The 17161-nt window shown below is 45.7% G+C and overlaps 1 protein-coding gene across 1 annotated transcript in view; it reads right to left on the reverse strand.

The window, feature by feature from the left end:
• Positions 1-2371: 2371 nt before the first annotated feature.
• slc45a2 (solute carrier family 45 member 2) overlaps positions 2372-17161 on the reverse strand; it is a 298180-nt gene continuing 283390 nt past the window's right edge. Inside the window, exon 7 of the mRNA XM_084326175.1 lies at positions 2372-2650. Within this exon, the coding sequence (XP_084182301.1) occupies positions 2429-2650 (222 nt within the window). The 3' untranslated portion in view covers positions 2372-2428. The remainder of the gene's footprint in view (positions 2651-17161) is intronic.

Genomic DNA, 17161 nt, shown 5'->3' on the forward strand with positions numbered 1-17161 from the left:
TGGTAGGGTCAGAGATGATCTCCTCAGAAACGTTAACAGCGTCTGAGTCCGGCCCCACCCACTCCAGGGCCACGTTGGACCAGCCGCATAGGTCATTCAGGTCTGGCCAGTCAGACCACACCCCGAATCCGGGGGCGCGGCTGTCCAGCTTTCCACTTGCTTTCTTCTTGTAACCCAGGACGTTTGGATCCGACCCACACACACACGCACGCACGTACGCACGCACGCACGCACACACACACACACACACACACACACACACACACACACACACACACACACACACACACACACACACACACACTCACTTGTGCACCAAAGTACTTGATTATAAATACAAAACAATGAATTTTATTGAAAAAAAACTTACAGATGTGTTCCATACTCACAGGAATTGTGTAAAATTGCCCAAATAGTGAACAATAGGGGACCTTTAAGGTTTTGTTCCCTGTGTGTTCTCATCATAGGTGTGGTTATACTTTTAATCTGGATCACCTTGCCTACATACTGTTAATCTTAATCGAGGATGAAGACTATTTCACCCTACATGACACATCATAGCTTCTTCTTTTCGCCCCTGGCCTTCAAACAGTCCGCCACTGGAGCTGATGGCCAATTCACTTTGATGAGGTTTTTACCTAGTCTTGTTTATGGATATACTGACCCATTGTAAAACAACCATAATGTAAGATTTTAGAACATAATTGTTTTGTTTTCACTTTGCTCAAAACACATGAACACACGGACACAGAGTCTACTGTGAGCGAGATTCATCGACCAGCGTACACTGTAAAAAAGAAAACTGTGAAATACTTACTGTCAAATTACAGTAAATCAAATACATTTACTGATTACAACCTTTATTTAATGGTATTTAATTTTGATAAAAGGTAATTTACTGTATTTTTATGGCATTTACACTTAAAGTAGAAAAACGAAAGTAATATGTAAATTAATACAGTGCATTTTTTACAGTGTAGCAGCAGTTCAGAGATATTCCATCTAAAGCTTCAGAGAGAAGCTCCTCCTTCTAACCAATCAGAGAAGCTCAATGGGAATCTAGTTGGAATGAGCACTTTTAGTGGTTGAATCTACATGGTCCTCATTCAACACAGTCCAACGAGGACCATGTAGACTAACTACTACGTTTTATTTTTGTGGTTAAAACAAAATTATATGGTGAAACTCACTCTGTGGTTTGGAGCAACATTCAAACATTTCTAAAAGGGCACTCTCTGTACACTGTAAAAAAAAGGAAATTCACTGGATTATTTTACAGATTATTTTAGTTTTTCTACTTTAAGTGTAAATGCCATAACAATACTATGAATTACCTTTTATACAAATATTAACCATTAAATAAAGGTTGTAATCTGTAAATGTATTTGATTTTACTGTAATTTGACAGTAAGTATTTTTTGCTGCCAGACATTTACCGTTTTTTTACAGTCTTCTTTTTTACAGTGTAGTATGGGCACTCTCTGTATGACAGGGTCAAAGGGCACTCTCTGTATGGCAGGGTCAAAGGGCACTCTCTGTATGACAGGGTCAAAGGGCACTCTCTGTAGGATAGGGTCAAAGGGCACTCTCTGTATGACAGGGTCAAAGGGCACTCTCTGTAGGACAGGGTCAAAGGGCACTCTGTGTATGACAGGGTCAAAGGGCACTCTCTGTATGACAGGGTCAAAGGGCACTCTCTGTAGGACAGGGTCAAAGGGCACTCTCTGTAGGATAGGGTCAAAGGGCACTCTCTGTAGGACAGGGTCAAAGGGCACTCTCTGTAGGATAGGGTCAAAGGGCACTCTCTGTAGGACAGGGTCAAAGGGCACTCTCTGTATGACAGGGTCAAAGGGCACTCTCTGTAGGACAGGGTCAAAGGGCACTCTCTGTAGGACAGGGTCAAAGGGCACTCTCTGTAGGACAGGGTCAAAGGGCACTCTCTGTAGGACAGGGTCAAAGGGCACTCTCTGTATGACAGGGTCAAAGGGCACTCTCTGTATGACAGGGTCAAAGGGCACTCTCTGTAGGACAGGGTCAAAGGGCACTCTCTGTAGGACAGGGTCAAAGGGCACTCTCTGTAGGACAGGGTCAAAGGGCACTCTCTGTATGACAGGGTCAAAGGGCACTCTGTAGGACAGGGTCAAAGGGCACTCTCTGTATGACAGGGTCAAAGGGCACTCTCTGTATGACAGGGTCAAAGGGCACTCTGTAGGACAGGGTCAAAGGGCACTCTCTGTATGACAGGGTCAAAGGGCACTCTCTGTATGACAGGGTCAAAGGGACCAGGGCTCAAGCCCACCTTTGGACCTGTCTGTTCTCTCTGTCACAGTAAAAAACAAGAAGCCCTAATGATTAAAGGTTATAATAAAGAATCTTTATTTATGTAAAACAACATCATTACAACAACAATCGTACGAGCGGCATTGAATCATTCCACGTGTCTGATGAAGAGGGCGATGAAGAGGCAGCCGATCAGGGACACCGTGGAGGCCGAGAGGACGACCACGATGACGCTGCCCGCCATGTTGACCAGCGCGCCGAGGCCCGCCCCCACCATGATCTGAGCCAGCTGGACCATGCAGGTGAGCGCCGCGCAGTCCACCCCGGTGCCGCGCGGAGTCTTGGTGCCGCCACGCAGCTTCACCAGCTCCTGGAGGAGGGGAGGGGGAGGGGGAAGGGTCGAATGATGAGAGCATGAGAGTGAGAATGCATGTGAAATTAATTATATTTGTCGTATGCGTGTCTTTGGAAACCTATTTCAGAACCAACCTGGCCACATATATTTTAATAATCTTTTTTTGTCCTAAGCTCCATTGACGCAGCATGCTTCGCCTAAGGGGCTAGGCGCACCATCTGTAGATCAAAATCTACCTGTATAACTGGCATCAAAAACTACCTGTAGGACTGGCATCAAAAACTACCTGTAGGACTGGCATCAAAAACTACCTGTAGGACTGGCATCAAAAACTACCTGTAGGACTGACATCAAAAACTACCTGTAGGACTGACATCAAAAACTACCTGTAGGACTGACATCAAAAACTACCTGGTTATCCTGTCTGTGCTGTTACCCTCGTTCCATGCTCTGTTATTCGTTCCTGGTCTCCAGGGCCCTCATTTATCAACAATTCTTAGAAAATGTTCCATCTTTGTTCTTTTTTTTTTAACTTACATTTTTATTGAACACTTATAGACATACAACACAACATATACAATAACATCAATAACACAACAGTACAATGATGTAGGCCCCTTGAACTCGGCTGCGCTCATCTTCCCAGACCCCCGCAAGAGGAACCTCCCACCCTCCCCCCCTAGAAACCGGGCTCCCCCGCATCCCAGGTCCGTCCCACACGGGGTCCAGCACTCAGCGACACGGGCATCTTGAATCTGATTGGGCCCGACCCAGTAGAGGGGCGAGGGGCAATACTCCCCCCCACCGAGCCAAGCCCGCTACCTCCCATGCCACCAAGCCCCCCACCCCACGCACAACCAACCCACAACCCACGGGATCCCACTCTCCCGGGTCAAACCGCCTAAACGCTGACCCCCACCCCCCTGAGTTGAGCCCATTGGCGCCCCCCATATCTTAGGCCGCTGCGCCCGTAGCCGGGCCCCCATCGACACGGGTCCCTTGAATCAATTGGGCCAGGCCCAGTAGAGGAAAGGATAGGGGACTCCCCCCCACCGAGCCAAGCCTGCTATTCCCCATGCCCCCGAGAGCCCCACCCCACGCCCATCGGCCCCCCAACACACAGGGCCCCGCCGGGCAAAGCCCAGCCTCTCTGATCCCCCTGAGAGAGACCCCTCCCTCCTCCCCGAGAGATAGAACACCCCCATATCCTGGTCCACCATGCACAGAGCCGAGCCCCCAGAGCCCCCACCCACCCCCGCCCGACCGCCAGGCCCCTGGCCCACTAGAGCCCCAAGCCCAGGTCCGCAGAAGGTCTAAGCACCACGCCTCAATGGCCCCCCGACCCCCCGCGACGCCAAGCCCGGTGCCCCCCCGGCCCCGACACCTGACCGCCCAGGCACGACGGCCGAGGATCCCATGTCACCGACATCACCGCACACAAATAAAACTAACAATACAATAAGCACACTCTTTCCCCGGTTGGCGGTTTGGAGGGGGATCAGCCCTCCTACTGGAGAAGCCCCCCCCCCCCCAGAGACGAAGATACCCCCCGCAGGAGGCTCTCCAAGCCTCTCTTCATGTCCAACATTTTGAATTTTTGTCCTTCATATTTGTCCATATATACTTTACATAAATCGCTCCCAAGGTGCACGGGGATCCATAAGTCTCCCCCTCTCCCCTGCTGGTAGGTGCAGAGTATTGGCTCTCTTGTTGAGAGGGCTCTGCCTAGTGGCGAGGGGTGCCTGATGTCTTGGCCCCCCTTCATCTCACTATAATTGTCCAACATTCATGTTGTCTATTGTGCTAGAACTCCTGGTCAAAGTTCTCTGTCTGCTTTTCCTCCTGTTCCGAGACCCCCACCTTCCAGTCCTCCCGTGATTCGAGTCCCATGTTCCATTGACTCTCCTTCATCCCAGTCCAATGTGTGTAAACCTCTGTGTGATTATAGTTCTCCATTCTCTGTGTGTAGCATGTTTACTCCTCCAATTATTCTATGTGTTGTATATTTACCCTCCTAATTATTTCCATCTGCAGTGATTATAGTGCGCATTCTTGTATGTGTTCCATTGGGCATTATTGTCTATAGCTGGGGTGGTTAATCCGTTCTTTATGTACTCCTCTCGTTCGCCTCCCCGTGTCTCACCTCGTCTCTTCCTTCACGTCTCCTTATCATTTCCTTCACCTCGAATCTCAAAAAGTTAATAGTAACCGCTCTCGGGGGGCCTGCCAGCGGGCTGCTTCGGCGCAGGCGCCCCGTGGGCTCTCTGAATCTCCATAACCACATACAGGGCCATAGACTCCCTTTCCACTCCGTCCTCCAATCCCCATAACCGGGTATTATTTCTCCGCGGTCTCCCTTCCATGTCCGACAGCTTTTCCTTCATTTTTTCTTGTTGTAGAATTGCAATTGTCAGTACTTGTATTGTTGGTTTTACGTATTTGCATACCAGAACCGCCCCGATTATCCATATATGGTAATGAAACACCCCCATGGGATGTGAAATAATGGACTGACCCGAGGGAAGCGTGTTATGGAGAAATACGAGACAGGCTGATATGATATCTCTTAAAGACCATATTAACTAATAAAGACCGTGCTGGAATATGACTGCCTTTTTCCGCTTTGTTCGATTAATACCCAGGGATTAAAGTTCTCCTCAATTTTATTCCAAATCGCGACGGATTTTCCGTCAATTTTCTACCTGCTGCATATGATTTCTAGAGGCATACAATCTATTTTGATGTCGGTATTGGGTAGCCTATATAAACAATAATAGGAGAGCATATACAAGAACAATGAATCTCACTGCCATGTATGATGTAGCCTATACGCCATGTGTAGCCTGCCTGTGATCAATACAAACATGAACTTGAATTCCACATGTCTGTGTGCGGGAGCTCACAAGGCTGTTGTCACAATGTAAATAAGAACGTGCACTGAAAAGTTACAGTATGTAGTTGGTTGATTATTTGTATGACAGTCATAAACCCTTGCAAAAAGTATCAGTTGTATTTAATGAATTGAAAACATGCAGCATGCCTTTCCTCCCGGCAGCAACGACATTTATCAGGCAAATGCCCATCACCGAGTGGAATCCCTTTCTATTCACATAACTGCATTTGTGATGGAGCTTTGACAGCTACATGGGTGGTACAGTAATAACAGTCTATTACTCGATCCATCTACAATATCACGATGGACCGTGCCATGTAGCCTATGTATAGCCTGCCTATGTGATCAATAAAAACGCGAACTTGAATCCCATCATCATATTTATATGTTGTGTGTCTGTCCACTATGTTTATTACTTTGTTATTTCCCCCCGCCTATCTATGTAAAGCGACCTTGCATGGGACCTTGCTCTATATAAAATGAAGCTATTATTATTATTATTATTATTATTATTATTATTATTATTATTATTATTATTATTATTATTATTATTATTATTATTATTATTATTATTATTATTGTTGTTATTATTATTATTATCACGTCTGTGCGCGGAGCTCACAAAAAAAAGAAAAATACTGTCTTTTACTTTCAGTCTCAGTGAAGTTTCAACGGAGCGAGGTAATCTATTCTAACCAACAAATTGAAGTAGAAAGCATTTCGTTGTGGCCAATCTTATTTGGAAACATGACACAAAATAATAGTATGTTGCTTTTTATTTGAAACAATATTTAATCGCGTTTGGAGGTATATATACGCACAAAGTCAAGCACAAGTTCAATTTGATAAGTCCCACACTTTGCTTAGAAATGATCGTACGCACGGGTTACGCACATATCTGTGCGTACGCAACGTTGATAAATGAGGGCCCTGGTGTCAGTAAGTGTTTTCTAGTGTTTTAGTGTTTGTTTGTTTTCGTCTCGTTTTGATAGTGTTTTATTTGTAGTTAGGTTGTACCTTTTCCCTGCCAGCTCTGCTGTGTTTTTCGTTCGTGGTTTGTACCTTTGCTCTCTGCCAGCATTTGATGTGCTCTCGTTTTGAGATTATCCCTGTTTTTGTTGCTGCCTTTAATAAGTAAACTATATTCTTTACCTCTACCCTCTGTGTCCTGCCTGTTCTCTCCTCGTTCTGTTCCGCTATTGGGTCCTCGCCAACACGTTCCTTAACAGATGTGTTCCCTAGTATATCAGCTGCCCCGTGACGAGCAAGGTCTCCCCTACATTTCCAAAAGCCTGGAGAAAGCTTGTCGTAAACAACATCATGAATATGCATGTGAAATTAATTATATTTATCGTATGCGTGTGCACGTCTTTGGAGACCTATTTCAGAACCAACCTGAGATGCACAATGCACTAAAAGCAGCCTTCACGCCAATTTTACATTTACATTTTTACATTTTGTCATTTAGCTGACGCTTTTATCCAAAGCGACTTACAAGTTTTATACAACAAGTCAGCAGGATGAATGAATGAATGAATGAAAACTTTACATTTACATTTACATTACATCATTTAGCTGACGCTTTTATCCAAAGCGACTTACAAGTTCTGTACGACAAGTCATCAGGAAGGGTACAACTCTATCAGTTGAGTAACAATGTTCATCAAAGTGCTGCGTGTTACAGTGTAGCTTAGTTTATTAGGACAAGTGCATGACAGTAAGGTTAGTTAGGTTAGGGTTAGTTTTTTATTTTAATTTTTTATTATTTCAGATAATGGTTGAAGAAGTGCGTCTTTAGTCAACGGCGAAAGATTGGACGTGTTTCGGCTGTCCTAACTGGGGTGGGTAGTTCATTCCACCATTGTGGGGCAAGGACTGAGAATAGGCCGCTTCTCTTTGACTTTATTTAACAGATTGCAGAAGGAAGGAAGGGCACAACTCTATCAGCTGAGTAACAATGTTCATCAAAGTGTTGAGTGCTACTGTACAGTGTAGGTTAGTATATTAGGAACACCGTTCCTAAAGTTACACATGAGAACAAACACTATCAGTATGCACCGTCAACTCTCATGGTTAACGGTAGAGAATAGGCTGGTTTTCAACACGGTTACATTTTTCAGGAACACTGTCTTTTCATCTCTACCTGTTTTCTTATACAAACAAATTGTCAGATGCAGTCAGGTTCACTCATATTTTACTAGGTCAGCCGATGATGGACAGATTATGTTACCACGTCCAAAATCAAATGCTTTAAAGAGGACGGTTGTTTATCGTGCCATCAATCATTGGAATAACTGCCCACTGAACATAAGTAAATTGAATAGCAAAGTGTCTTTCAAATACCACCTAAGAATGCACTACTTAAATATGTGAGCAAAATATTGTTCACGTTTTGGGAGTGGAAATAACTGTACTGTAGGAATGTAATAATGAAATATTTACTCATGAATGTAATAACCTTTTCTGAAAATATTCTGATGTTTATAAAGATGTCTACAATGTTTTTACTGTTTTTAGATTATCATTGTTAATTAAGTAAATTGTGATTGTCATATGTATCTCATGTATTGCTATGTTTTGTGTTTTATGTTGACTTTCTGTCACGATCGGGGCTCGAGTCTGCCAGATGAGGATCAATCAGCGCGGCTGCAAGGGATTACCTCATCAGGCGGGTCCTATATCAACTGGCAGATCCTGTCATCCGGTGTCGCAGTGTTAAACTGCCTTCCCAGGTACGACGTCTCGACCTGAAGCCCTGCTAACCCGCTCTTGTTGTTATTCCCTGTTCTAACCTCTCTCTCTTGTGCCCAAGGACTCCGTTCCAGCGTGCCCGTCTGGACCCTTGGTGCTGGACTACGGAGTTCCTGCTCTCACCCCTGACACAGCCGGTGTCTACGCTCTCCCGCACTGCACACGGAGTGCATCTGCTTCAAGACCATCCTCCCGCACTGCACAAGGAGTGCACCTGTGCTACCCCCCAAGAACATTCATCCCCGTCTGTTGTACATTCCTGCATATGATTCTTGTCTGCTTGGGGGAAACAATTAAAACACCCTAAACCGCTCCATTCTCTCTTCTCCTGTGTTCGCTATTGGGCTCCACAAGAACCCCTATCCTCACACTTTCTGTGTGGACCCCAGGAAGACTAGCTCGCCACTTAGGTGGCAGCTAATGGCGATCCTTTTAAACAGTAAACAATAAACACACTTCACAATTATGTAGACAGTATATGCAGTTAAATGGTCCTACCCTTAGTGCTGTTGTTGTTATCCAAACTATTCCAATTCCAGGGGATATGATTTATAGGTATAGTCTATCATTCAAGTTTCAAGTTTGTTTATTATTTGTCACAACAAAATACAGAATACTTTATGATGAAATGCTTGTTTCTGTATGAGCCCCTGAGAGTGTGCTACATACAGTAAACAGAAAGTAAGTAAAAAAAAAAAAAAAAAAAAAGTAAATAAGAAGTAAGTAAAAAGTAAGTAAAGTCAATATACATTATATACAATATACAATACAGAGTAAAATGAGTAACAGTGAGGTACAATGCAGAGGTACAAAACCCAGGGTAGGGTGCAAATGAGGTACGAATGTGGTGCAAATCTCTTTAATAATAGATACATATAAAGTGTGTTAAAGTGAGTAAAGTGAGTGGTAAGGTGAGTGTTTGTTTAAAGTAGGTGTGTACATGTGGATGTGTGTGCAGTGTGTGTAGATGATGGTGTGTTAGTTACATAGTGTCATTGTCATTGAGCATCCTGATGGCCTGGGGATAGAAGCTCCTTCTGAGTCTCTCTGTACTGGCCATGAGTTCAAAGAGGCAATTGTTTGGGTGACTAGAGTCTTTGATTATTCTCTTAGCCTTGGCCCTGCAACGCTTGTTATAAACGTCCTGGAGAGTGGGAAGCCCAGCTCCAATTGTGCGCTCGGCTGAACGGGCCACTCTCTGTAGTCTGCTGCGGTCTTGTGCGGTGCTATTCCCAAACCAGGAGGTGATGTTACCAGTCAGGATGCTCTCTACTGTGCACAAGTAGAAGTTCTTGAGGATCTTCTGACTCACTTTGAACTTCCCTAGGCGCCTAAGGAAGTAGAGGCGTTGCAGTGCCTTCTTCACTACACTGTCAATGTGTGTGGTCCATGTCAAGTCCTCGGATATGTGGACTCTGAGGTACTTAAAACTGCTCACTCTCTCGACCGGTCGATGCTAAAGTCCACAATCATCTCTTTAGTTTTGCTGACGTTCAAGGAGAGGCTGTTCTCCCGACACCATCGCGCCAGGTCCTCTACCTCTTCCAGGTAGGCCCTCTCATCGTTTGCAGAGATCAGGCCCCCCCCACGACTGTGTCGTCAGCAAACTTGATAATTGTGTTGTTGTTCCGCTGTGCCACACAGTCATGTGTACAGCAAGTAGAGGAGGGGGCTCAGTACACAGCCCTGGGGTGCCCCTGTGTTGAGAGTGAAGACCAAGACAGCCTCCAAAATAATTGGCTGCCCCCTCCCCTCTCTGGACTCTAACTACACCTCACGCACAGTCACCCGCTCTGGTAAAATAGTCAACGATCCCTCCCACCCAGCACACCACTTATTCCAGCGCATGCCCTTAGGTCGCTACAGGTCAATTTTAACCAGACACACACACTTTCCCCACAGCAGTCCGAACACTAAACACCCTTGCCCAATCTTGAACATGGGCCAATTTGAATTTGTAGAAGAGACTTGAGCCCTTTTCTTTTAAAGATTTGTTTCCAAGTATCATTATTAAACCTTTTCTGCTCTATGAAGCTGATTTTGTTTTCAGAACATCACACAACTATTAGATTAGATTAAACTTTATTGTCAGAGAACAATAAAATCATATGGGCAGCCTACATGTTATTCTACAGGCTGTGTAAAAGGAACACACCTGCTTTAGCAGAGGAAGGAACGTGACGTGTGTGAGATAATAATAATAATAACTTTATTTGTATAGCACTTTTCATACAGAGGTTGCAGTTCAAAGATCTGCTTTTCGACACTCTTAACAAAAAGGTGCTAAATAGCACTAAAAGTGGTTATTTGGCTTGTCTACTGTACAGGCTGCGTAAAAAGAGATGCCAAAAAATGCTGGATTTAACCTTTAATTAGATTACATCTGTTCCCATCTTGTATTGTACAATAATTGTACCAAAAACGTCTGGTATAAACCACGCCCACTTCCGGTCTTCCATCCGGATACAGATACAGATCATTTTATTGGTTGAACAGATACAGAAACAGATCATTTTGTTGGTTGAACAGATACAGATACAGATAATGACGTTTTATTTTTATATATCTTTTTTATATTATTATTATTGTTTATATGATTGCAATTTATATGATTATCTTTCTTCCTTTCGGTACCTCCTCTCCCCCATCTCCCCTGCTGCTATGAGCCCTGAACACAAGGGGATTACTAAAGGAACACTTGACTTGACATGACTTGGGTGCCGGCAACAGGATTGCCCAACAGGCTCTTTCATCCATCAGGCAGCCCCACCCCTTATCTCCACAGTGTCACTCAAGTCGCTGGTGCATCACCAGGCAGCCCCGCCCCTTATCTCCACAGTGTCACTCAAGTCGCTGGTGCATCACCAGGGAACCCCGCCCCTTATCTCCACAGTGTCACTCAAGTCGCTGGTGCATCACCAGGGAGCCCCGCCCCTTATCTCCACAGTGTCACTCAAGTCGCTGGTGCATCACCAGGCAGCCCCGCCCCTTATCTCCACAGTGTCACTCAAGTCGCTGGTGCCACCCGTAGCATTTGTGTGTCATTGTCCAACATAGCGGAGAGAGAGAGAGAGAGAGAGAGAGAGAGACATCACCTCCTGGTTTGGGAATAGCACTGCACAAGACCGTAGCAGACTACAAAGAGTGACACGTTCAGCCGAACGCACAATTGGAGGGGGGCTTCCCACCCTCCAGAACATTTACAACAAGCGGTGCAAGGGGAAGGCTAAGAGAATTATTAAGGACTCGAGCCACCCGAACAACTGCCTCTTTGAACTGCTGCGGTCAGGCAAGCGATACCGGAGTCTTAAGGCGAGCACAGAAAGACTCAGAAGAAGCTTCTATCCCCAGGCCATCAGGCTGCTAAACGAACAATAAACACTATGCAACAACCATCAAATGCACACAGCACACACACCCACACGCACACACTCACTTAAACAAACAACACACTGCAGCACCCACTCTCCACACTTTAGATCACACAAACACACTTTATATTTATTGATAAAGGATTTGCACTACAACTCGTACACCTACTGTAAATTGTACCTAAATTGCACCTCATCCTATTTCTGCCTTGCACTATATAGTATTGTATATTAGTACACTACACAGTATTGTATATTATATGGTAACTCAGTTACGTCTACTCTGCATCGAACATTGTACATATGTCTATACTGAACACTGTGACCTCATTTTTTTACTTCTAATTTACATGCTATACTATGTTATTTTATTTCATACTTATCTTGTCTTGCACAGTCTCTGGAGCGTAACAGTAAGAAGCATTTTGTATAAAAGTATTCTGTACTTCTGTATGACAACTATTAAAGAAACTTGAAACTTGAAAGAGAGAGAGAGAGAGAGAGAGAGAGAGAGAGAGAGAGAGAGAGAGAGAGAGAGAGAGAGAGAGAGAGAGATAATGATTGTAAATTGCTATGTAAATGCTTCCTGTGATCAGGGAAGAACATGGAATAACAGGTGTTCCACATTATACTCAAATTCACATATTCAAAGGCCATCATGTCATCATGGTAATGAATGTGCCGTCTTCTCTATTATAGAGTTGATTATTCTCGACACACACTGCTGCGCCGCAGTCAAAGCATGTGCATTTACTCAGTAATTATACCAATATATATATATATATAGAGAGAAAGAGAGAGAGAGAGAGAGAGAGAGAGATATATGTAGAGAGAGAGAGAGAGAGAGATATGTAGAGAGAGAGAGAGATAGAGAGAGTGAGAGAGAGAGAAATATATATATATTCTTTTTTTAACCTTTATTTATCCAGGCAAGCAATTAAGAACAAATTATTATATACAAAAGCAGCCTGTCCAAAACGATTGGGAGGCAGTCAGCAGGTGCAACAGTCGGCTAAGATCTGTTGCAGATTTAGTTTAAAAGCAGTGCGCGATGTGAGGGCAGTGAGTTTAAGGGTGTTTTGTAATGTGTTCCAGTCAGATGCAGCAGCAAATCGGAAGGCGTTGCGTCCAGAAACCGTTTGGGGATGGTGAGTTTGATGAAGTTGCTGGACCTTAGGCTGTAGTTAGAAGTGGAGACGTGCAGAAGGGAGGAGAGGTAGAGAGGTGTTTTACCAAGTATGGTTTTGTAAATTATTTGAAGCCAGTGAAGAAGCCTTCTGGTGTGAAGAGATATCCAGTCCACCAGGTTATAAAGGTCACAATGGTGAGTGGTGAAGGGTGCACTAGTGGCAAAACGGATGGCGGAATGATGGAGTATGTTGAGTTTTCCGAGGGCACGCTGGGATGCCATTCTATAGATGGTGTCGCCATAATCAAATATAGGGAGGATGGTCATCTTGACAAGAGTGTGTTTGGCCGAGCGGGTGAAGGAAGCTTTGTTACGGTACAGGAGGCTCAGACGAGCTTCGACTTTGGCCTGCAGGTGTTTTATGTGAGTAGAGAAGGAGAGGGATGGGTCTAGCCAGAGGCCAAGGTATTTATAAGAGGTAACAAACTCCAGCTCTGAGCCGTCGGCACAGGTGATTTTAGGGGTGCTAGCAGTGTCATGCTTTCTATCAAAAAGCATACATTTAGTCTTCTTGGAGTTGAGAAGAAGGTGGAGACTGTGAAAGGACTGTTCAATAGAGGTAAGACTAATTTGAAGAGTGGATGCCGCAGAGTGGAGTGAAGGGACTGCTGAGTACAAGATGGTGTCGTCAGCGTATAGATGGATCTGTGAATCTCCAGCAGCCTTGGCTACATCATTGATGTAGATAGAGAACAGCAAGGGACCCAAGATGGAGCCCTGAGGCACCCCTTTAAAGATGTTGAGAGGGTCGGACAAGATGTTCTCCGTCTTCACCTGCTGAACATGATTAGCAAGGTAGCTGGCAAACCAACTGCAGGATTTTGAAGAAAGGCCAATGCTGGAGAGCCTCTGTAGGAGGATGGAATGGTTGACTGAGTCAAAGGCTTTAGCTAAATCAATAAAGGTGGCGATGCAAACCAGCTTAGAGTCCAAGGAGGTGATGATGTCATTCAGGACCTTAAGGGTAGCTGTGAGGCACCCGTGGCCTGGCCGGAACCCGGACTGCAGATTAGACAGGATGTTGTTTGAGGCCATGAAGTGACTGAGCTGTTTGTGAACCAGCTTCTCTAAGACCTTAGCCAAGCAGGGCAAGATGGAAATAGGCCTGTAGCAGTTGGGGTCAGAGCCAGAACCACCTTTAAAGAGTGGGAAGACTAGGGCAGTTTTCCAATCAGGAGGAAAGACAGATAGCTCAAGAGACAAGTTGAATTACATGGCGATATATCCGGTATATTTGAGATTTTTTGGACTTTATGGTGTTTTGTTTTGTTCTTTATTTATTGTGATGTTTCTTCTTGATTTGTTTAAAGAAGACGCGTCAGGCCCATGGGGACATTAACGTGTGTTGTCGGGCCTTTCAAATAAATTTGATTTGATTTTGATTTGATTTGATTTAGATAAAGTATCTACAGATATGTAAAAGGATTATGTGCAAGTATGTACAGACAGGTGGATAGATACTGTATATATACAGTAAGAATAAATATATATATATGGTATATACAGCATCATTGTACATGCTATCATACAGAGTTATATGGGTTATGTGCAGGTGTATAAGTAGGTATATAGGAGGATTATATGCAGACAGATATGAATATGTATATATATGCGGTAAATTATCATCATCATCTTCGTTTTACGTTCCTATTTTCCCACTACAGTGAGGTTGGACGGGGCAATGACTCCACGCCACTGGGCGTGGTTTTGTGCCATGTCTTCATGTATCACCAGATCCCTCATATCATTCTCCACACATCTCCTCCATATCTGCTTCGGTCTCCTTCTCGGCCTCCGCCCATCCACAATCATCTCCTCCACCCCTCTCAACACCCCCCCCCCCCCTCTTCTCCGATATTCTCACATGTCCAAACCACCTGAGACTTCCATATCTCACCTTGAAATACATTTTTCCCTGACACCACAGATCTCATCCGCCTCGACACTGGTCCTCCCATCCTGCCATATATGCGGTAAATATACATATATAATGTATATATGCAGTATATACAGCACTGCTGTACATCATTACAGTTCTGTTATCATACAGAGTATATGGGTAGACTATAGTGAGATGGGTAGATTATTATGATGACTATGATTACAGTGTAGAACAGTCGACAGTGAAAGCACTAGGTAGGTATAAAATGAGTACAACAGAGTTATATTATCGTATAGCTTACGCTCTGCTCTCTTGGAACTATCCCTTTATCCAATCTAATAATGAATAATTTTCTCCACATGCACACACCCATCCGCCTGGCCACACCCACATCCGCCCCTCTACATAAGCGGGGTCGTGGCCACACCATCAGCTCCTTCCCTATTTTCACCACCGTAAAGTGCCTGTATACAGTTTAGTGCCGAAATAGTTTTTGGAAAGGAGCTACGTTGACATTGTATCTTTGTTTTTTTCTCTCTCGCAAATTTACGAAAAAACTAAGAGATAATGTCTTCACCGTCGGAGGGTCTAGAGACGCTCACAACGTTACCCTCCACCAGCGCTTCACTATCGCAGCGTCCTCCGTGCGTCATCTCTGGCTCCGCGGCCGTGGCAGCCAGGTGCGCCTGGACGCCGCCCGGTGGTAAGTTTGCCTCGCCGAGGGGCTGTTGAGCCTCCATCTCCTGTGAGATGGCCGGGTTCCTGCCCTGGTTCCCCCGCCAGTGGACAGTCGGCCGAAAGGCCGACAGCACCTCTGGTGGCCGAGGATTTGCGTCGCAGACTATTCGCCTCGGCTCGCTCTCGTCGTAAGGCGGCGAGCAGCAGGGGTGAACGGCCTGGTTTTAGTGTTGTGCTAGAGCCGGACGAGAGTTCTCTTGCCTCTTCTCCATTTCCGATGGAAACTGAGGATTACATGGAGGGAGCGGGAGCTCTCTTGTTCGAAGCCCCAGTAGAGACGTATCACTCTCCCCCTCGGGGAGTGGCAGGGAGTGCTGTGTCTCCTTGGGGTCCCTTGTACTCCAGGGTTGGGTTAGAACCTCCGACCCAGAGACAAGATGCCCAGCTATCTGCCGCGTCGGACATTGGCGCCCGAGGCAGCCTCCCGTACTTGAGGGACGCGAGTGACGTGGAGGGAGGTATGCAAGGGGAGTTGCTTGCCTTGTTCCCCGAGCTCATGGCGGCCGCCGCAGCCGCTAATGGCGTGGCGTTGCCGCAGCCACTGCTGGCACCTGTTCCTGATGACATGATAGGTCATCTCTGGCAACGTCGTCCTGTGAGAGAGACGGGCGTTGTCTGCCCTGGCCACTCTCATCCAGCGCCACCTTTGGCGGTAGCAGACGCGGGTGCCGTAACAGAGGAGGATTCCGCTGCTCACGGCCCCCCTCTCCGATGCTGGATTATTCGGGTCGGCCATGCAGCAGATGACGGCAGCCTGCAGGGAGATGGAGGAGGAGCGCTCCGTGCTCCAGCCACATTTCCCCCGACCCGATGCCATCAGTGATGTCTGGAAGAAGCAACGCCGGCAGAGGACCGCGACCGTTGCCTCTGTCACCACCGCCGCCGCTGCTGGGCCTTCAGCGAAGAAGGCCAGGAGTGGAGGGAGTGCCGCGACCGCTGCAGCCAGTGGCCCCACGCCCGGAGGTAACGGTAGGGATCGACGTGATCAGGTTCCCCAGCACCGTCCCTCCGGGCCGGCTCCCCCTGGGGGGAAACAGCGCTCTGCACGCGGCAGGTGCCGCTGGTGACTCCCCTGTTTACCCCTGTCCCCCCCAACATAAGATTTTTGTTATTAAATAAAAAGTCCCTCCTGGTGAGGGACTGTTTTTTGTTACAAAACGTGTTTATTCACTATATATTGGGGATATGATGTATAACCCTCACCTAGCTGTGGGGTTGTGTGTTTGCTTAGGGAGTAGGGCAGTTTTCTTTGAAAATAGTTTTCTGGTCGCTATATATATGTGTGCTTAGCAAGGCCTGTGGCTAGCACTCGGTCAAGAGACTTGTCTTCTCTCATCATGAAAAGATGGTGTTCTTCTTGCAGTAGTAAGAGTGAACTTTACCTTTTTTATCTGAGGGGGTTGTGTGTAATCTGTTACGTTTGGGAAACATGGCATCGAGTCCACAACTAGGTTAAGTGTTAGCCTACAGAAGTAATCACATATGTAGCTTGTACAGAGGTCTTTGGACCCTCTCTTTAACGTCTGTTGTTTTTTTCTTTACTTGGTAAAGTTCGCGAGTGCGCACATGAGCCTACCGCCCTGTTTCTATTCTTACCTCCATCTCGAAAGTCATGGAGAAAATAGTCTTTGAACAGGTCGAAAAGTACCTGGCGGAAAAAAATCTAATCTACGAATTCCAATCTGGCTTCAGAACGTCCCAC

Source organism: Notolepis coatsorum (assembly GCF_963971535.1).
Source record: "Notolepis coatsorum genome assembly, chromosome: 12".
In the NCBI taxonomy this organism is placed as follows: Eukaryota; Metazoa; Chordata; class Actinopteri; order Aulopiformes; family Paralepididae; genus Notolepis; species Notolepis coatsorum.